Source organism: Manacus vitellinus, unplaced genomic scaffold (assembly GCF_001715985.3).
Source record: "Manacus vitellinus isolate BGI_N305 unplaced genomic scaffold, ASM171598v3 scaffold_23_pilon, whole genome shotgun sequence".
Taxonomy (NCBI): Eukaryota; Metazoa; Chordata; class Aves; order Passeriformes; family Pipridae; genus Manacus; species Manacus vitellinus.
In genome coordinates, this window is record NW_021939718.1 from 5,606,241 (window position 1) to 5,629,438 (window position 23,198).

Here is a 23,198-nt window from a genome sequence, read left to right on the forward strand (position 1 = left end):
TCTCCAAAAACTCCTGCTTGTTTTTCAGTCAAGAAAAGACTTACTGTATAAGTTAAATGTTATAGCATATGGTAGGACCATCAGCCTGTTTTGGCATCTAGTCTAAACAAGAATCTTGTGCAGCAGCACCTCTCTCCATGAGAATACTTTCCCTGTTGCATCCGAGGCTGTAATTTGTCTGTTGCAAAAATGGCATCACACTAGGAGTTCATCTTGTACATCTGGGACATCTTGTGGTGTATAAATACACTTAAGTGTCTCTCCTCCTCTTGCATTTCCAGCTGATAACCCCTCATCTGTGAGCTCAACAACTTTATACAGATGTCCAGTAACAGGAATTATTACTATCCTTGAGAAATATCCTTGATATTTTACAGACTTCAGTGGACCTGCCAAGACTGAATGGGACCTGAGCAGAAGGAAGTGGAAAGGCTGAAACAAAGAGTCAGTGTGATAGCAGAGAAAAGGGACAGGCCCCCAAATGAGCAAGAAGATACTGGTGGTTTAACTGTTTAGCCCCGTGAAATGAAGAAAAGAAGGGAAAAAAAAGTACCTTGAAACAAGGTTGTTTTTTTTTAAAAAAAAAAAGACCAGCAAGAGAAGCAAAGGTGTTTATAAGCAATTTATTAGCAGAATTATGAGAGCTAAGTTGAAGAATGTTAATTATCCAAACTCAAAAACATAAGCAAAAGTATGTACATAAACTGGATACTTCATCATAGACAAATCATGTAGAAGCTCAGCCTCATAGTCTGCAGTGCTATCTTTGGTGTTTGACAAAAGCCTAAGTGAAACATATGTTTGCCCATTTTATCTGGGCCTCACAGATAGAAATATGTAATTTTCAGCAGTACCTTTCCTTTTTATCACTTCCTCAGAGCTCCAAGATCTCTCTACACTGCATTCCCTCTTGAACTAAGCAGACCTTAAATCATTCCCCTTTGACGTTGTTGTTAGCAGCTTGAGTTGTTCTTACCTAACAAAAGACGTTCTTCATCAGAACTTCTTCCAGTGCAGCACTGAGCAGACAGAAAAGTTATTTTCTCTTACTTGTTTGCAATGTTTTGTATACTGGAGCTTTGGCTGAGCAGATATCATCTTCTCAGTGTGATGCTCACCCTTGCAAGCACTGAATTGAGATCAATACTTAAGGATGCAGTTGTCATTTCCAGTTATTAGTGGAACAAAGTCCTCCTTGATCATCCTTTTGGCCTTCCTACTTCCAGCCTGAGTATCCTCCTTCAGTCAGCTGCTCAAGTGCTTGCAGCCTGTTCTTAGCTGAGAAACAGGATTTGATGCATGGGGTGAGATTCCCTATGTATTAAATCCTCTTCTGCAGTACAATCCACAGAGGCCACTAGAAATTGCAACTAAAAACCATTCAAAAGGCTATATGTGCTGTGTTGACCCTGGCTGGATGCCGGATTCTGCCCACCCAAGCCACTCTATCCATTCCCTCCTCAGATGAACAGGGGAGAAAAAATAAAACAAAATGCTCATAGGTTGAGATAAGGGCAGGGAGAGATCACTCTGCAACTGCCATCAAAGGCATAACACACTCGACTTTGGGAAATTAGTTTAATTTATTACCAATTAAATCACAAAGGGATAATAAGAAAATTAAAACTGAATCTTAAAATCCTCTCTGTAGGATCACAAAGCCAAACAACACATATTTGTTGTTATCTCTCTGCTGCAGTTGCTCCTAGGAGTCATATCATGTAGTCTTTTTTATAGCTGTACCGAGCATCACCTTAGAAACAGTTCATGATTTGAGCCCCCCAAAAATTCCTGGAAAGTTGCTCTGAATATTTGTGACTTTCACAGTGAGGAGCCTTTTTCTCATTTCTAGCCTAAAAATATTCATAGCTAGTTTCTTGTTGGTTTTTTGTGCCAAGAATCCCTAAGTATAAGCTCTTTCTTTTCTTCCTGTCTGGTATATACTACTATGTACTTACAGACTGGTCACACTCTCCTTCAGCCTTTACTTTTCATTGCTGAACAAGGCAAATTTGGTATTGTCTCACCACACAGCAGCCTCTTCACTCCTCAGTTGAATCTAGGTTCTCCAGAAGAGGTTTCCTCACACCAAGTACTTTACCTCCTGGAAATACTTTCCCTGCTTTGCTGTCCTGTCTGTTCTGCATTTCTCCTACTAATTTCCTTCAGTGCAATCATCAGCTAAACCTGCAAGAGATCTGAAGTAATATCAGATACCTTACTGAAATCCAGACATATTCATGTCTGCGATTGTTGCATGAAGTTTACTGATCAAGACTTCTGAACACAAGGACTGTTTCTCTGTGAACAGTCCACAGACAGAGCATTGCTTTCTCCTTCAGCATTAGTGTTTACATTCATGTTTGCTATTGAGCCCAGTGTAGCTGTGGTTCATGTGAGGTGCATCTGAGATAGGAGTGGCACCCCATGTTCTGAAATATGATAAAATTAACATAGATTTATCCTCTGTTAGCACTTTTTAGTCTAGCAAAATTGTTCAGTCATAACCTGTAGAGGCTAAAGGGGGCTCAGGTTCCTCTTTCTTATTTATATCATGCACAAAAAAAGAAAGGCTTTGAAGTATGAATTTTATTTTTCTTCATAATATTTCACATTCATAATATAGTTCATAATACAGTTCATAACAAGCCAGAAAACTCTAAGATGAAAAAAACTAGAAATAAATGCATCACAAACATTGAGATGATGAAAGCAAGAGTGTTAAGAGGGGATATAATTTTCAATCAGATTGTTTTCTCTTTCTGTTCAATAGGAATTTAGCTGTTTACTTTAATGAGGCCAAAATAGCTAGTTCATGTTGATACTGACCTAAGTTTAGATTCAGAGATGTTAGACAAAAAGTTTTTTGTCCTACTTGACACTGTTGTTTTAGTTTTATCTACTGATATTTTGAATAAAAGAATTTTTATAAACAAGATTTTAATATTATCATCCCCTGAATTTGGAAGTTATTCAAAAACAAGAAATACATTTTATATCTCATGCTGATCACTAGACTAATCGATAAAAATCAAACTGTGGACCAGATTCCTGATTATCCTGTTGCTTTTTTTATAGTATGGGAATAAAGTTAAGCCCATCCCTAATATTTAAGTCTGATATAAAAAGCACAATCGTATATTAAAATACAAAAAGAAATTGCCACTCCATCTCTCAGAGCACAGTGATAACCTGTGACTGAGTGATGGTCATCATATTTAATTCCACAGCTTTAAGACAGAAGACCTCAAGTCTCTCTGAGAGTTACAGTGGTGACTGTAGGCTTATCAAGGCTACAGAGGTATTTGAATTATTAGGGTAGTGCAGTAAAAACCCAAAAAACTTTACTTTCTTTGAAGATAACAGAAACATTTCCACTAATTTCATAGGATTATTTGCCATTTGTCATGTGTGGCTGATGGTTTTTCTAGCTCTAAGTCCTAATTGAAAATTGTTGTTTACCTGTGACACATAAGACAGACACCTGAGCTGGTTTTCACCCCAGGCTCCTCTGCTGTAGGCAGGTTCTCTAACCACAGAACCTGAGGCAGATGCTGGAGGTGGCAGCATCTTCATAGAATATTTCATCACTATTCACTGTGGAAAGCACTTGTATTAAATGAGCTTGTTGCAAATTATTGTCACTCTCTTACAAAAACACCTCTAAAAGTTGCAGTTGGGAAAAGGTTGGCTTATTTGCATGGGGATTACAATCTATCCATAAAGTAAAGTCAAAATGCTGAGATTTTCTTCTCAGTTCATGGCTGTGAGTTGTGGGAGAATATGTGATCTAGCACAGCAGTGTTGTTCAGATTAAATAATTTTCCTAGGATTTTCTGAACCCTGGGAAGAGTATAGCACAACTGAGAAACAGAAATTTAATTTTTATAGGTTCTTATGTTATTCATTATAACAGCAAACTTTGGAATCAAGATAGATCAATGTAGAAACTAGGAAAAATATGTGGAAATAGGATTCTGAAAATCTTTCGCTGACAAAAATAAAATTCTAAATGAAATGTCTTACTGTGTCTTACAATATTAGCAGATCTCATCTGTAGCCTCCTGTACATTAAACAGCAATTGTACAGTGTGTTTTAAAACTGGCAATGTTAATTGAAGTTCTGGACTAGAGCAGGAAATCCACAGGGAGATTTCTTTGTTAGACAGAAATTAAACATCCCGTTTTGACTGTTGTTTACCTTTCTGAAAAGAGGAGCTGATAGCAAATTCAGGTTTACAGTTCATCATTTCACTGGATGGCACGTGGTATTTCAGAATTTCAGTTGTCAAACAGTGAACATTGAGTGCCTTGATAAAGCTGACACAACTCCTAGGAGAATGTGAATTTTTCTTCTGCGTTCAAGAGTCTGCACAAACCATGTAATAATCCTTCCCAGAAAACTCATAATTATACTAGTGTGCAATCTGAGATAGTTTTTCAAAGGAAGCAGTCACCTACACAATAGAGATGTCCATAGGTTAATCATCCTGACTTCTTCTTTCTAGTAGATGAAAAATTTTTAACTTCTTCGTTATGTTCTTACAGATATAACTAATTTTTATGGTTTTTATTTTTTAAAATATATGATTTCTTCACAAATGTTCCTGGCACCTTGTCAAGTGTAACAAAACTGTATGTTCTTATCGTTATCACCCGGAGAAAAATTCAGGCTTGGAAACCTAGAATGGAAGTGGATCTTACGAATTTAATTTGTTTTGGGGATCCTAAGTAGCTGTCCATGAAGTTGTTTGGGTTTTTCAGCTGAAAAGGGCACTGAGTGGCCATGATGGAGCACAACAGACTTCTTTTAGGGTTCTGAGTGTAAATTTTGTGTTGCAAAAGCAAGAAAGTTGGGGATAGTTGGCAGACCTAGCCCGCAAGGTGCACCTAGATCAAGGTCTGAGCTATGGTGTTGTTGACAGAAATGATATATTGATTCTCCTACCTCATTTCAGAATAGGAAAGTGAATGCATCACAATTCTGTGAGGCTGAAATCAGTCCAAGGTTGCCACACCACCACTATGGTTTAATGTACGGCACCTGGAAGACTGAGGTGGGCCTCTGTATTGAATGGGGTGAGGACTCACCTCTAGCAAATGAATAAATGGAGACACTTCTGTGCATTTAGACATTGAGGCCTGTGCTGTCTGTGACAACATTCCCTAAAAAGTCTCTAACAAAAGTAAAAGAATATTTTTTTAAAAAAAAGAATATGGTTTAAGCAGTTATTTCTTAAATGTGCGGTCAATATTAGGCTTAGCAAGGGATGTTATTACATGTAGGCCAAACTTTACAATTCAAGGAAAGCAGCATAATCAACCCAGAACAACATCTCCATGTTACTTATTCATAAAGAAGAATTCAAGGATTATAAGTATCCTTAGATACAATGATGCAGTAAAAGTGATAGACTATACATAGTTTTGTATAGATGGACAAGAGAGATGTCATCCTCCTCGATTGTTTTATTACCCTGAAATCTCACCTTTGAAACAATTTTAAATCTGACCCTACCAAAACAGGTCAGTCTCTGTCAGCAGTACCAGTATCCATACCATTAAATTGTGCCAGTCTTCAGAGAAGGGGCCAGTTTCAAGTTGCCTGGTGGAAACAATCTTTTGCTTGACTAACAGGGTGTTGTTCTGAGCAGTGCTAATATACTCAGGGCTGTTCTAAACATTTGAACAGTGTAGCTAATAGAGTAATAGCACCCTGGAGCTCTTCTTGGTATAGGTTACTTTACTAATGTAACTGTACTGTACAGGCGGAACAAAATCAATTTAATCTCCAAAAGCACATAGGATAGACTGTAATCTACCCACTTAAGAGTTACACTGTTTTGTGAAATATCTTCTTAAAAAAGGAGATAAATTAATCAAAAGCCATGAAACTTAATGTTTTGATTAGAATACAAAAAAATTTTTTTTGCAAGAAAACTAAAATGTAGATGCAAAATGAACAGATGTGCACCTGTATTTAATAAGAGCATTCTATTATGGCCCCATCACAGGTCTCCTAGAGCTATAACTGGTGAATCTCTGTGGTTGGTGAAACCTGATGCTGCCGGAAATAGTGTTCTGTTAGCCAAATCGTTATCCGATGGTGAAGGTTATTGGGGTCTGACCTAGCACCAAGTGTTATTGGCAGCAGCTTTAGATGTAGTCTAGATTGGTTTTCATTTGTATCTTTTTAATTTCTTAATAGCAAAACCAAAGAACATTGCTGGCTTGCAAAAACACTACTTGCTTTTCAGTAACCTGCTCAAAATAGAGAATCTATTTCTTTTTTTTGATTTGCTAGAATTATAGTGATGAAGTTTGTATTCCATATAAGGATGGCAAATTGATAAAAGACTTCCTGTAGATTTATGCCATTGACTAAAAGGAAGAAGCCTGATTTCAGAAAATTCCTCCCTGCTTCCTTTTAAATTTGCTATGGCAGTATTAATTTACAAAGGCACGTTAGTGTATTTATGAAGCTTTTGAGATTTTTTTTTTTAGATTAGTCTTAAAATAATCGCATCTTCAATACTATTTAAATATTTTTCATATTTTGAAGTTAATTAAAGATTTTTGCTTATTATTAATTCTTTTTTCTATTTGCTTATATCATGGCTGTGGTCAGTAAAGTAAAAAATGCTGAGGACAGAGAGTAAGTAGAACAAAGCGGTAGCAATTTAGTGTCCATGTACTGCTTTTTTGTTTTCTGACCTCTGTATAAACAATAAAACCTCAGGACACTATGGAGAGTTATAAGAGCTGTACTAAGTGAAGTTAAGTCGAGCAGAGAGGTTCTCTGAGTTGCACAAAACTACACAGGAAAATGCCAAGGGTAGAACTGCTAGGTTTTGGCTTTTGTTTTAGGGAGGGAGCTGTTTGCTGGGGCTTTTAGCTCTCCTGTTTTTTGAGGGGGAGTTTTTTGCAACCCTCAAATAAGTGTGCTGCACTTCAGCAGCTCCGACAGATCAAACTGCACATGTTAAGCAAGTTCTGCCCACTGCCACGGTCCGAGGGGGGACGGGAATGGGGCCGTGACACAGCACGGACAGATCCAGAATCAAGGTAAGGGAGCAAACGGAATCCTTTATTGAGGTGTGCAGGGGTTTTATGAGTTCAGGCGGGGAAAGTGCTAGAACATGGGGTGGAGCATGAGACAGACAACCAGGGGAACAAATGGGATTAAGAACTCGGGAGAAGAGGGCGGAACCGCGGAGGAACTGGGAAGGAAAAGGTCCAATGGTAGCTCTCTCTTCACTGCAGCTTTCTCAGCCAAGCAGAGGGAGGAGCGGGGAAGTAGGGAGCAGGCAAACTCGTGGCAAGCCCGGGCATGCACAGGTTATTATAAACATAGGGGCAACATACAATGTGTGTATTTAAAACCACATAATAACTGTAAAGTCCATATAATAAAATCCCGTCAATTGCTGTACATCTTTCTCCATGTCTGTTCCCATTCCCTTTCTCCATGTTCCCATTCTGCTTCCAGCTCCTCACAGCCCACTGCAATTTTGTGGCATTACCCTGCATCTGTTATCATGATTCTTTTGAATTTCATCATAAATGACTGAGTTTTCTTTGAAGAATATATATCCTTCACATTTTCCTTATGGAACTGGAGAGAGGGCAGGTGCCCAGTAGGTCTGGAGGATGCAGAGGAAAGGTTTCCCTGCATGAGGGATCTGGACAATTGCAGGAAGAGATGTATCATCTTTGTCTTCTGCACCCCTGACAGGCAAAAAAAAAAAAAAAAAAAAAAAAAAAAAAAAAAAAAAAAAAGAAGATCGAGTAGAATGGCTGTATGAGCAACATGGTTAATGTATGTTAGTTCTTCACTTAATTCAGATACTCTGCAAGTGGGAGGCTCTTCTGGATGGATTTAAGAAGATACTATAGCTGAGTTCTTCTAGCTGCTCTGATGCTGTGGCCTACTTACAGTTTAAGAGGAGAATTTCATGCCACTGCAGGCAGACAGCCCTGCAAAAAGCCTGCTTGTTTGGAATTTGTGTGGGAAGGTGTGTGTGTTATCGTCTCCTACATATGTCAGGTTGTACAGACATTACTGTACATGATTTGATGTCATCACACCTGGTATAGTGTCGTCATCCTTAATGCTGCTTTACTCTTCTAAAAGTTAGAACATTCAAAAGATAAAAATGCTTCCAATTATAAAAGAATATTAATTGTGGAGAATGCAGTTAGAACTTTATATAACCTAATTGCTTAATTTAGAAATTCTCTTCTGACCTATCTCATAATTTTGAATATAGTAGATCAGCAAAGAAAATAATCAGATTTGGATTTATTCATCTGTGCCGATACACTTCTTCATTCTTTTTATAATACACAGATTTATTATCTGAAATCATAAATCAGTTGTGTTAATGCATACTTACACAAAGCACAAAGGCAAATATTCTTTATTCCAGTAAAACAGTATTCTGTTAAATGAATTTAGCTAAGCTAATTGTCAATTTAGGAAAATGTTTGGAAGTCAGTTTATGACGTAGCAAACGTAATGGTGTACTCCAGTTTCCCAGAGCAATCAGTAAAAGCAAGACAAGTGCAAAGAATTGGCTTTCTGCAAGATGTTTGGAGAAGCTTTCACTGTATGGAGCCTTTCTAAGACTCCACTTTGTTATCCAATTACAGAAATCCAAAACTTGCTGAAATGCATCAGGAAAATAAGTCAATGTTGGTTTTGTCTTCTGCAGTGATAAAATGGTCCCAAAGCCAGTGTGACTGCAGGAAAGGAATGGTGGCAAAGGGAGGATGATGCTGTGTATACAACTTGATTTCACGCTTTCATTACTGAAACTTTGTTGATGCCTATGGAGCTGGATTCAGGCATTACCACTGATGGCATCTTTTATTTGGTTTTATTTTTTTTTTTAAAGTTCCTTAGGCAAGAATTATCAGATACATCTCTGCAACACTTCTTAAAACTATCCTTACATTTTCAAAATTATTTCAATTCTTGATTTCTGTCCTGTGAAGAAAAATTTAACCCTAAATAATGTTTTTATCCTGTAAGCAACCAACACAGATGAGTGCGCTTTTCCATTATCAGCACAAATAAAGCTATCCAACATCCAAAGCTGAAGCATACATGATTTAAGATCCTATTCTGCATTCCAAGTTGTGTGTTGCCTGAGAGATAAATCAAAGCACAGAAACAGGCTGCTCATGGCAGCCATATTACTGTGGCTGTATCTATTTTACATACGTATTTTATTGTACATATCTTAAATAAAGTCTAAAGAAGTTAAAGCAGTGGAATTTTACATGGATTTCAGTGGGGATGGCCCCATTTCAAAACCATTCCTCTTTCACTTGTCGTTCAGGCATCTATACAGCTTATGTGCCAAAACAGTTTTAAAAGCATACAGAGAAACTGCATCATTTGCTCTGTAACTTTTGTGCAATTATTGGATGTGTGAAATACAAATCAGCTGATACATGCACAAGATATAGGATATGTAATAGGATATACATGCTCACTAACTATGAAATTTTATGGATTTCTTGATTCCCTCAAGCTGCTGTGTCTTGTTTTCCAAAGTCTGCATCCATGTGGAATGTATGATTCCAGGTACATTTTTGATGATGCATTTTGAATGTTTCTCTGTACTCTGTAAGAATGATGATTTTTAGACACAAATTATATAGAGCCTTCCCCTTAACTGCTTCCAAATCTTTATCAATTAACCACATCTTATTCAAACCATATATAGCTGTAATCAAACCAAATTACTGTGCAGTAGCTTTCATTGTGCAACAACACTCTTTTGTCCAGGCTTTTGTAAGGGCTATAGAGAGAGCTTAATTACAAGTCTAGACATTCCTGAAGAGGTCAGGTTGCTCATTCCTGAGTTGGATTAACAAGAGGAGTTTGAAAGCTGAAATCAGGAAAGTCAAGGCAGAAAATAAGAATGCATCTGGCATGAGATAAGAAGGATAGCAAACCCAACCATTCTCATAAGAAGAAATGCAGGTGAAAGAGACCTGTTGAAAAATGTCTGAGAGAAGACAGCAGTGTTTTTGTCTTTTTTTTTCTGCTACTTTTCAGTAAAAGTTCAGCTTTAACTAGAAGCCTAGCACAATGAATAGCAGTGACTGAGCTATAAAATGGGAGTGTAAAATTAGAAAAAACTAAGTCAGAGAGTATTGAAATAATTTAGACATTTTTAAAATTGTTTGCAGCTGGTGACTCTCATGGAACAATATTTAGAGAGTAAGTTTTACAGGTTAAAATAATTTAAGAGATAACACTTCTGATGGAGGCTGGGCAGAGAAACAGATATATGTAATAATCACTTCAGGAGGAAGAAGGGAGGAATTAACTGCCTGGAAATATCTGAAGTAAATAATGAAGGAAAAGAATATGAGACACCTGGGAGATAACAATATATGGAGGTCACCAGCAAGGCAGGTTTTTGTCCGGATCAAATCATACCAAATTAGTCTGATTTTTTCTCAAGCAGGGTAAGAGGTATTGTTAGTAAGGGAAGAAGAGAAGGTATCATATTTACTTGACATGTGCAAAGCTTTTGGTACTTGTCTCATCTGACAGTCTCACAATGATTTAGAGAAATGTGATCAAGATGATGTGATTTTAAGCTGGATGAAGACTGGTTGTCTGTACTGAGAGAATGTTTATCAGTGTGTCTTAAGATCAAGAGAGAAGTTCAGGAAATATCTTCTCTGGTCTGCTTTTTTAGCCTCCTTTTGACAACCTCAGATGATGGAATAGAAGGTACACTTATAGAAAATTTTAGACACCATAAAATTGGGGAAAGCTGGAGAGTAAGATTAGAAATAAAATAACTTCAGTAAAATTCAGTGTTCTTTTTGTACTGTCAAGGACAGAGGGAACAAAAGAGAAAGGACTTGAAAGTTACACTGGATCAAAAGGCAAACAGGAGTGATATGTGTTGCAAAAAAATGGCAAATAGATTTATGAAGGCATTATATATAAAATTTATCAGGCCACAACTGAAATGCATTTTACATTTTCAACACATTAGTGCAAGTTGACACTTGCCTGGAGGAGAGCAACAAGAATGACCAAAGGTCTAGAAAAGGTTGAGCAAACTAAGGTCCTCCAGTCTTCGATAGAAGACTAATTGTGTACGTGGTAACAAGTACTCAAAAGGAAAAAAGGTGGATAATCTGCTTTCTGCCTCTAAGGCGTATAAGTAATAAGGTAATGGGCTTCATCCACTCCTGTCATGATCCCAGTAAATCACAGGGAAGTACTTTGTAGCAGTCGAGAAAGCCTAGACCTGTAATAAATTTGCAGTGGAAATTGTGGATTCTCTAGTAGCGGAGGTCTGTGAGCATAAGTTGAACAAACAGCTGCTGTAGATGTAATTGATGCTGCCAAGGAGCATACAGGTTCATTTCAGCTCTACTTTTCTACAGTTCTGTGTAATGGGTGCCATAAATAAAATTAAGGGAAAAGGCTAGAGTTTTAAGCAGTCTCCATTTGTTCTTTTGTCATAAAATCTTTCAATTTAGGTACCTAAATTATTAAGGAACAAAACAAAAGAACAAAAGAAACTTACAACAGTTGGAAAAAAGCTTAGTAAAAAAAAAGGGAAAAAAGTCTTTCTTCTGCAGTCATAAGTAGTCATGGCAATTATTCTTTCATGAGTTGCTGCCTTTATTCCAAAGGCCAGCATGAAGGCTGACTTCATTTTAACAAGTAAGTTCTGTAGAAAAGGGCCTGTATATCAGACTCAGCATCACCCGGTGTCATGAGGAGTCTGACCTCAAAATTTATCAAGAAGTAAGGAAGACTATGATAGTCAGTTTTGCTGTAATACTTTTCTCCCAAATTATCTGAAATGCCTTACTTTTCTTTTATTGGCTGGCATTCTTTATTGAAAATCAGAAGTGAAAACAGGACATTTTAGCTACTAAAAGAATATCACATAATGATCACATTTTAACAAGCATACCATATTTAACTGTTCTACAGTGCTGTGCATCTATAAACTCTTTATTCAGCCACAGAAATAAAACGTTTTCCATATCTCATCCATATCTTACAGGTGGAGAAAGTGATGTAATTCAGCAACGCTTAGATCATAAAGTGAGTCACTACACTGTTCTGGCCTGATACCTGTGCCCAGATCTTCTCATCTAATCACATTAAGAGACATAACATATGACATTAGTCATTAAGAGACATAGCATATAAAGAGTAGAGCAAAGGCTATCTGTCTTATGAGGAGAGTGCACGATGCCCAGAGCTGTACTCCATACTGGGAGAACTTATGCTGCAGAGGCACTGCCTGCAAGGAAACATGATGTGTATTAAAATCAGTATGTGAGAAATTAAGTGAGAGCAACCAAAATATAACATATATAAATTGAAAAAAGTGCTAGACAAAGTGGATCATGCTAATTTAACTAAATGTGTTTCTAAGCCAAGATAGTTTAACTCAGAATACTGTTTACACTTTGACAAGATAATGTAATTACCAAGTAGCCTTCAATACCAGGAGCTACATGGGGAGCATATTGGGACTCATGAAAATTTGCAAAGTCCCAGAGTATCTACTAAGTAAGGAAGCAGTGCTGAAAATGGACACAGTCTCGCAAGATCCCTTTCAAAGAGGGTTGTGGAGCCTGGAACACTCTCAGTGAATGACAGGTGGCTCAGGCTGAAGGACAGCGGGTCACTGCATCTGCTGGAAACCTTTAGTACAAGGCTGTCTGGAGATACCTTTTCCAGATACCTTTTTCAGATACGTTTTCCAGAAGTCCAGCCAGCTGTGTCTCCCCTCAGAGAGATGGAGATCCACCTTTCTAGCTGGTACTTTTTGTGGTTGAAGAATGGGATATCTGCATCAATAAAAATGCTGGGTTATTTTTGAGTTTTATTTTGTTTGGTTTTTTGTTTTTTTTTTTTCATTTTGCCCTTTAGTCTGTTGATTCACAACAGAACTATTCATCCAAATAGCCATCACAACAAAATTTGACATGGTATGGAAAATACAAGATGCCAACAGTAGGTTTGTTAAACCTATGACCTGGCAGCTTGAGGCAGCCCCAGCCACACATATGCCTTGTCCAAGCACAACAGGTATCATTTGTGCCCAAATATGAAGTCAAGAAGGAGAAACAGTGCAGGTGAGAGAGAGGACAGAGCAGCAGAGACTGATTTTAGGGTGTGTAACAACTGTGCCAGGATCTGTGTGGACTGCAGAGACAGTGGGAATACAAGAGAAAGGACTTGAAGGTTACACCAGATCAAAAAGCAAACAGGAGTGGTATTGTGTTACAAAGAAATGGCAAATAGGTTTATGAATACATTATATATAAAGTTTGTCAGGCCACAACTGGAATGCATATCAGAGGAATTAGTGTGGCTGGGCAGGAATTCTGGACTAGGATGCTGGAAAGATAAGGGGAAGTGAACTGCAGAGGTGTACTGGCAGCTGCAGGCGTTGTGAAGAGGGTAAATAAGAGAGAGAGAGCTCAGATTATTGCAGTGACAGTGTCTGAAAGGCATGGGCTAGATTATTGAGGCAATTCTCATTTGTTGGCACCCCCATCCTGTGAGTTCTCTGCAAATGCTGGGCTGGACAGAGAAGGGAAATTTTCCTTGGATATTATGAGTCTGTAATAAAAAAACAGTTCACACTCCAAGTTCAATACAAATCAGTTAAAAAGTCAGTCATGAAGGTAAAGTGTGGTTAGCAGATGTTGTCAGTTATGATTCTTGCTATGTCTGAGAAGAAGCCCTGTGAACCAGTCTCACTTTACAACTAAAAGGGAGAAAAAGTTGAACAGATTCTCACAAAGTTTTTCCCAAATTTACCTCCCACAAAAATGCTTTTCTGGGAAGACACAAAAATTTTGATGTTTTCAGCCTCACACCATAAGATGTTTTTAAGATTATGGGCATGTGTGAAAAAGGACCTGCTAAAAGACTTCAGACTTGGCTGGAAAAATTCTCTGTATGTATTTGGTCAAAGATTTTTTTTGTAGGAATGAATGGGAAATGTCTGCTTTCCACCACCTGATTGTGGAATGTCTGATCCTTCTCACTCCTACAGAGGCAGCTAAACTGACTTGCAGTGCATGAACACAGATCAGTTTAGATTTCTTTTTTTCTGTCCAGATTTCTTTTTTTCTGTCCACTCCATACTGATGGCTTTTGCTGCACTCCCTTTGTGCCACTGTTACCTCTACACGTCAAACACATCACTGCTGCGCTGTCGAAGCATCTTTTTAAAGTTATGCCTTCACTGGCAGATGAAGATATATTTTTATCCACGGAGGACATGGTTGTGTGCAGTCATGCAGATGGGGCTGCATTAAATGATGTAACAGTGTGCAGTCTATCAGTTTCCGTATATTGTTGCCTGGTTTTACCTTGGATAACTGATTGGCTATGTCACTGTAGAAAACACAGTTGGAATAAGCACTGTGAAGTAAGATAGATGATGAGGGTTTTTGACTGATCTCCAAAAGTCACACCATGGCAAATACTGTGACTTCAGGATTTTAAAGAAAGTCCACAAAAAACATTTATTACATTATGAGAAACACACACGTAAAAAGCCCACACTATCTCTAAAACAATGTCCAAGGACAGAGCAATGTATTCTTCTTTACTGTTATTTAATCACTGAAAATTTATACAAACTAAAATTCCAGTGAGATACACAGTGAAGAGTTCATCTCAGTGCTAACTCAAGTGCACACCATAGCTGTGTTGTCTAGGTGAATATTCAACCATTTGTCATTTGCTGCGTAACTATGCACATGGATTGTTTTTCCTTTTGTAGTATAGAAATGCTACTAAAATGTAGTCCACGAGACTTTCAAATAAGATAGTTACCCTACCCTTAAGCATCTCTCCTCTAAGACTTCAAAGGTTTGTGTGGATGTTTTATCAACAAGAAATACAGAATTTGTTACACTAGTTTATCCTTTTTTTTCTCTGTCAATAAATACATATATTTCTATCCATAGCAGTGTAAGTGACAGCCATATGTTCTAGAAATTTTCCCTTCCGTTAGTGCAAGGAAGGAATTCAGTGGTGAGTGAATTCATGTGTACTGCATGCGCTTTGTCAAGACAGATTTTTGAGACTCTGCAGTTGGGTGATTTTAAAACTCTCGAGAAGTCTGTGCAAGGGACCCCAAGTATTTTGTAGTTGCCCCACGATGTATACTGCATCCTTTCTACTCAAATGTGTCTATTTAATAGATTAATAGTTACATGACCGTTTTCTTATCTCCCAGAATGTTATAATGTGAAGAAACTACTTTCCTCTGAGCCTGACTTTGGTATCTAAACATCTATTAGATTACTTCCTAGGATCTATGCTTGCATTTAAAATTCAATAATACTTTCTGAGATGTTTTTGTTCCCAAATGGACATGATGCCATCTTTACCTTCCCAAATTTTAGTTTCCTATTCAGATTAGAGTATGCATCCAAGGATTCTATGCTGAGCAAGTTTGCAGAAAAAAAGCTTCTGAAAATTATATCATTAGTATATATCATATACTAATCTGCTGCTAAAGATTATTAGAAAGATGTCAACTCGTGCTTGACCATAGCATCTTATTCTCACTTAAATGTTTTGGCTTTCTCTTTTTTTCAGTACCTGCATGCAAATGGGATTGTGCATCGGGACTTGAAGCCAGAAAATCTACTCTATGCAACACCAGCTCCAGATGCACCACTAAAAATCGGTAAGCAGCATTAAATATATGCTTCCCTAATTCTTTTGTGTCAGTAATATGTGCTAGCTGGTGTTTAGAGTACATGCATCTCACAATCCCTTTATTTGAAGCTAATGCTTGTACTCAAGTGAACAGCGCATTACTTCTTTGGCAGCACAACTGTGCATGGTAGTTTCTAAATCAATAAAAAACTAGGTGCTTACAGAATTTATACCGAAAATCATGCAGAAAATTGCAGAGAATAAAGCAGTATTTATAAAAGTAAACACTATTTCTGATTAGATAAATAATAATACATAAGTAATAGCTGTTTGGGGACAAGTGACCTATTTTTATGCTGATATTTGAGTTAAAACATTTCCTTTCATATTCAGTATAACAAAGTAGTTATAATTTTATTTTGGGGTTTTTAAGGCAAAGATGTCATCATCCATACTGAAATTTGAATAAATCGGTTTATTTTCGGTGAAAATTAAGAGTTGTGAAGACTTCAGTTTTTATGAGCTTTAAAAAATGAGTCATGCAGGTACAACATGTGATGCCACAATGGCCCTTGCTGTTTGAGTAGTAATACAGGGTGAAAACTCTGCAGAAAGGATGATCAATACTTCTTCTGTCATCATCTTCATGCCCCCAGGCTTCTATCAAAATACTGCTGGGATTTTGTCTTGCAGGGTCTGCATACTCTGACCTTTATCCAAGAAATTTCTGATGCAAAATTTTTTAACTTGCAATTATTCTGATAATTTTATTGGATTACTCACAGAGTGAAAACTGAATATATACCTAAAATGCATTTCTGGATCTCTGCTTGTATGCCCTTAGGCGTCCCACTGTACTGGCTTTGTGTAGTCTCCAGAATAAAATACAAGCTACGTTTCTGTCATGGAAAAGACAGGAATGCTCATTGTACAGCAAATTTTGCTTCTGGATTGCAGTCTGGGTATATTCTTTAAATCAATGCTTATCTCTGTATATGACAGTACTGTTCACTTCATGCATAAATGTTCATTTAATTGGTTATACAATGGAAAAAAAAAACCACGTTATTTTACAAGGAAATAAGAACATTAATATTCCTAATTATCTTAACAGCTGACTTTGGACTTTCTAAGATTGTGGAAGATCAGGTGACCATGAAGACGGTTTGTGGAACTCCAGGGTACTGTGGTATGTTGTTTCATTATTTGCATTTGCTTTTGTAATGGTAGAGGCAAATGAAAGAGGACACTGGAGAAGACCATAAGATCATTCTGTTATCTCGTAGCACAGCTGATAATGCAAATCAGGTGATATATCCATTTACTTTGTATGACATTCTCTGCCAAGCACACACAGGTGCCAGTCATGCTTTAGAGCAGCACCTAATTCCTGTCCACTTAGTTTCATAAAACTATACTTTACATATTAGTGTTTAATGTTCTGGTTGTCCTCTCTTGAGACAGTTATACTACAAATGCTATACACCTGTAGTTAGTATTTAGCCCTTTTTATGCCTGTCTTTGTATATGATAAAAATAGATTATAAGGCTTATTCCCATAGAAGAGCCCTCAGACTCAGGACAACTTGGTGGGGAGGGTTGAGGGTGAATATCTCTGTGGAGAAGAGAAGAAAGGAGCTTTGTGCCTCTAGTCATGGACCTGTGATCCTTGGTTTACAACCCAAGTTAACTGCTCATGCAGAATTCCTGGTGCCCAGAATATATTCAAGTATTACTTTCCAGAACTAGAGGAAACCCAGGTGGAATGCTGTTGAAATGCCGAATTAAACTATGAATAATTGGCAGTCTCAGGCTGCTAACTCCCACATCCTGCCCACCCAGCTATCAGCAGCTTTTCCAGAAAGGACACAGCAACAAAAACACATACTGGAGTCTGGATACTCTGGCGTCAAGACTTGCCAGTCTACAGTTCCTGAGATGTGCAGATTGATGCAGAGGACTGAAAGCAAAAAGATGGTCATGAAGAACTTAGTTTACTGCAACACTGTGCTTTCAGTGAACTTAATAAGAGGAGCGTAAGTGATTTCTGACAGTAGCACATAAAACTAAGCCAGTCCAGAGCGGTGATTCATGATCAGTCTGTTACAGGAAATATCTAAACTCACAGCAATGTGTCAGACAAATCCATTTACCAAAAGCAAAATTCTGGAAATACTAAAAAATATTAAAAGACCTGCTTTTCATGGCCATGCAAGAGTAATGCAGGAAGGGGAAGAGATTGCATACGTGCTGCAGTGTTGGTGCACGTAGGTACAAGTCCGCTGTCCTCCAGAAGTATGACAGCCATCCCACATGCATCATATATACAGTGGGACCAAGGTCCTCAAGGTGTTTCTGTCAGGCTGCTTGGGCAGACATTCACTCTTCTTTACCATTGCAGAGCTGGAGTCCCCCAAAACTGCCTGGCCTTTCTGTCTGCTCCTCAATGCAGCAAAAGAAATTGCCTGAAGCGATCTGTCTTTCCTTCCAATTAAAACAGAATATCAAAAATAAAGCCTAAATAAAATGCTAAGTAAATGGAATCATAGAATCGTTAAGGTTGGAAAACACCTCCAAGATCATCAAGCCCAGCCTTTGAACACCACCATGTCCACTAAACCATAGCACTAAATGCCCCTTCCAGGGATGGCAACTCCACCATCTCCTTGATCAGCCCACTCCAAAGCTTAACCACCCTTTCAGTGAGAAAATTCTTCCTGATCATTAACCTGAACCTCCCCTGGCACAGCTTTGAGGCCATTTCCTCTCATCCTATCTCTTGTTCCCTGAGAGAAGATACCAACCTCCACCCTGTTACAACCTCCTCTCAGATAGTTGAGAGAGTGATAAAGTGTCCCCAAGCCTCCTCTTCTCCAGACTGAATACCCCCACCTCCCTCAGCCACTCCTCATCAGACTTGTGCTCCAGACCCTTCATCAGCTCCATTGCCCTTCTCTGGACATGCTCCAGCACCTCAATGGCTTTCTTGTAGTGAGGGGCCCAGAACAGGATTTGAGATGTGGCCTCACCAGTGCCAAGTACAGGGGGACAGGCCCTTCCCTCGTCCTGCTGGCCACAGTATTGCTGATCCAAGCCAGGATGCCACTGGCCTTCTTGCCCACCTGGGCAATGCTGGCTCATGCTCAGCTGCTGTTGAGCAGCACACTCAGATCCTTTTCCACCAGGCAGCTTTCCAGCCACTCTTCCCTCAGCCTGTAGTGCTGCTGGGGTTTTTTGGGACCCAAGGGCAGGACCTGGCGTTTGGTCTTGTTGAACCTCATACAACTGGCCTTGTGCCCTGAATCCAGCCTGTCCAGGTCCCTCTGTAGAATTTTCCTAATCCACACCCAACTTGGTGCTTCTGCTTGGTGCGTTCTGCAAACTGAATGGCAGTGCACTCAACCCCCTTGTCCAGATCATGATAAAGATATAAAAAAGGACTGGCCCCAACACTGAGCCTTGGGGAATCCCACTAGTGGTCAACCACCAGCTGAATGTAACTCCATACACCACAGCCAGTTTTTTACCCAGCAAGCAGTGCACCTGTCCAAGCCATGAGCAGCCAGTTTCTCCAGAAGATTGCTGTGGGAGTCAGTCTCGAAGGCTTTACTGAAGTTCAGATACACAAGAGACACAGCTTTTCCCTCATCCACCTGGCAGATCATCTGGTTATAAGAGAATATGACGGTCAAGCAGGACCTGCCTTTCCTAAACCCATGCTGGCTGGACCTGATCCCCTGGTTGTTCTGTACTGGTCCCCTGGTGTGATTACTCTCAAGACAATCTGTTCCATGACCTTTGCCAGCATCAAAATCAGTCTGTAGTTCCCTAAATCCTCCTTCCAGACCTTCTAGTAGGCGGAAATCACACTGTCTTACCTCCAGTCGTCTGGGAACCTCCCCAGTTATCCAGAGCTGATAATAAACAATGGAGAATGGCTTGGCGAGTTCCTCTGCCAGCTCCGCTAGTACCCTTGGGTGAATCCCATCTGATCCCATAGACTTGTGAGTATCTAAGTGGCACAACAGGTCACTAACTACCTCCTCCTGGGTCTGTTCTGCTCCCCGTCCATGTCTGCCAGCTCAGGGGGCTGGTTGCCCTGAGGATAACAAGTCTTTCTATTAAGACTGATGCAAAGAGGGTACTAAGTACCTTAGTCTTTCCCTCGTCCTTGGTTACAGTGTTTCCCTCTTCATCCTATAAGGGAGAGATTTTCATTGACCCTCTTTTTGTTGTTGATGTATTTATAAAAGCACTAAGTAAAACAATGTAGCTTTCAGTGGTTCTTTTCACAAACCTAAAAAGCAATTTGAAACCAAAGTCCGCTTTACATTTTATTGTGGCTCTGCTTGGGCATAACTTCTTTGATTTTATATTCAGTGAAGGGAATAATTTGCCTAATTGAGGGCTTAAAGAAACAGATCCTACCTTTTTAAGAGGTATGAATGTTCATGGACTTTAATTGACTTTGTGACTGTTACTTCTTCATTCAGCTTTCATCTTACTGACAAGTGTTTTGTCATCTGCAGCACCAGAGATACTGCGCGGATGTGCCTACGGCCCTGAGGTGGACATGTGGTCCCTGGGAATTATCACCTACATCCTGTAAGTGCAGAAGGTGCTACAGAGCGGTTAATTTGTTAACACCCTCAAGATTTTATGATATTATGAGTTATGCCATTGAAAAAGACAAGATAATGAACTTTAATTATGATATTCCTAATCTTACTGAAGTAAGTTAAATCCTAGAGAAGCATGGAAAATACTCAGGTTATGTATTTGATAGATATAATACTCCTTCCTGAACAACAGGAAGACCTGCACAGAACCATGCTGTTAAAGTAAATGAGTACCAGTGAAGATACTGAAAGCAAAAATACAAGCATGAAAGTGTCAGAAATCATTGGAGGCTTCTTCTCATTCACATAAACTGTGAGAGATCCTAAGTTGGTTCTTGACTACAGATGAGACAACAAGAAGTTAAGGTGCTTGCAGTAGTTTCACAGTGCCTGTGAATATTCTCAAATGCAGCTGTCCCACCTGTGTCAGCCACAGACACTGACAAAGCTGCAGCTGCAGCATCAGTGTTGCTGTCTCATAGCACTCAGCCAGGAGGCAGGGAACAGCCCTGGACTGTCTGCAAATCAGTCTGATGGGTTAATGTCAAAGTGTTCTTTTTCTTACAAGATAACAAAAGACCATGTTGAAAAAGAGTTATGAGCAATGCTGGCCACACATATTTTAAACAGTTGAAGTTGCAACTATAGACCAAAATTTTCAAACAGTTATGTCTAAAGGTAGGCATTTGTGTCTACATCTTAGTATAGCTAGTCATGATACGGTTGGTAAGCATTGTAATTACTTTATTGTGTCATTGAATCTTTCAGAGGAAGATTATTGAGAAGGGAAAATTTTATATAATATATTGATACTTCCCTTTATGGGAGAAAAAATAACTTAATTTAGTCTCTTGACAATGGCGATGATAAGATGGCTTGTGTAGTTATATACAATACTTGCAGGATGCCTTTTAGGAGAAGAAAATGAGATTTTACATATGTACATTAAAGATATGGAGGATTTTATACATCTGGGTCATTATGTTTCCCTTACTAGGACTCTTTAACTGTGTCCAGTAAGTACAGTGTGTAATAATAGAATTATTTTCTTTTTGTCTTTTGCAAAGAAGTAATTGCATTCTCTAGGATTTATACTAAAAGTTCATGTAAGGATATGTAAACCCTCTGATGGAAATATCATAAAACATCTTTTGTTGTGTATATAAGCTTCATATAATTCACAGCTCTTCTTTGATGTATTGGTAAATAATAGGCTACAATACTTCCATTTCCCATTTTTTTATCTTCTCCATTTTAAATGTGACCCTTTTTCTCAGGGTCTGGTTTAAGATCCAGACCTTATGTAAAAGATCACATCTCAAAAATTGCCTGCCAGGTGCTCATTTCTTGTCAGTTCTGGGGTTTCCACACATGGCAGAGAGATGTGAATGTTGTCAGCAAGGCTGTCCCTAAGATTGAAGAGATGACTTTTGTTGACCCTTTATAAAGCCACTTAGATTAAGCTTTGGTCTTTTCTAGTTATTCAAGGCTTAAAGAAGTTGTTGTACTTGAAACTGAGCTCCTTTCTTAAGCAGAACTTGGTTTCAAGTGTAGGCAAGCTCCAAGCAAGAACAGAAATCAAACTCCTATTTGAATATATGGAGTGGCATTTGCTATATGCAGCCTTTCAAAACCTTCCAGCTGTTCAGAAGATGCTCCCAAAACATACTGAACTTCTGCACTGGTGTAAAAACAAATGTGTGAGTTGCTGCTCTGAGTGGAACACCGACAGAATGGATATTCTTCCACTTGTGAACATGAGCCAGCAGTGTGTCCAGGTGGCCAAGAAGTCCAATGGCATCCTGGCCTGGATCAGGAACAGTGCGGCCACTGGGACCAGGGAAGTGATCCCTCCCCTGTACTCAGCGCTGGTGAGGGCACGTCTTGAGTACTGTGTCCAGTTCTGGGCCCCTCAGTTCAGGAAGGATATTGAGGTACTGGAGCAGGTCCAGAGAAGGAACGAGGCTGGTGAAGGGACTCGAGCACAAGTCCTATGAGGAGAGGCTGAGGGAGCTGGGGCTGTTCAGCCTGGAGAAGAGGAGGCTCAGGGGAGACCTCATCACTCTCTACAACTCCCTGAAAGGAGGTTGTAGCCGGATGGGGGTTGATCTCTTCTCCCAGGCAACTCTTAGTAAGAGAAGAGGGCATGGTCTTAAGCTGTGCCAGGGGACATTTAGGTTGGATATTAGGAAGAAATTATTTACAGAGAGGGTAATCAGGCATTGGAATGGGCTGCCCAGGGAAGTGGTAGATTCACTGTCCCTGGAGGTTTTTAAGATGAGACTGGATGTGGCACTTAGTGCCATGGTCTGGTAACCACGGTGGTAGTGGATCAAGGGTTGGACTTGATGATCTCGGAGGTCCCTTCCCACCCCACTGATTCTATGATTCTATGATTCTTCCTCCTTATGATCCTTCCTACTCCCAACTTGAAATCCAATTTGATGTGCAGGAATAAGCCAGGCAAAAATCCACTTCGCTATATTTTCCTTTTAGCTTTAACAGTAGTCCACATTTAAAGCTCTTCTATTGCATGTAAAGCTCTGTGGGTCAATATGGCCTGATGGTACATGTACAATAACTAACTCATTAATCCTGCAGCCTAAAGGACAGTGTTGCATATCTTGGTCTCATTGTTTAATAGAAGGAATGCTCTTCAGTACAGTCCAAAAATTACCTTGCTGTATGTGCCTCCAAACTGGAATGGATGTAAGAGCAACAACCATGTTACAGAAGATCTGCATAAAACTTCTTATTAATCTTCTTGTTAATCGAAATGGACTTAGCATTTGATTAAGAAAAACTTTGACACATATTTTGACTGAACAGTTTTTCCTGAGGCAAATTATATTAATCTATTGATGACAACTGTCATAATTCCAGAGAAG

General features: G+C 39.0%; 1 protein-coding gene across 1 annotated transcript in view; it reads left to right on the forward strand.

The window, feature by feature from the left end:
• The window catches only part of CAMK4 (calcium/calmodulin dependent protein kinase IV), a 142,719-nt gene that overhangs the window by 111,804 nt on the left and 7,717 nt on the right, over positions 1-23,198 (forward strand). Inside the window, exons 6-8 of the mRNA XM_008921431.2 lie at positions 15,629-15,719; positions 16,806-16,880; positions 20,221-20,296. Of these exons, the coding sequence (XP_008919679.1) occupies positions 15,629-15,719; positions 16,806-16,880; positions 20,221-20,296 (242 nt within the window). The remainder of the gene's footprint in view (positions 1-15,628; positions 15,720-16,805; positions 16,881-20,220; positions 20,297-23,198) is intronic.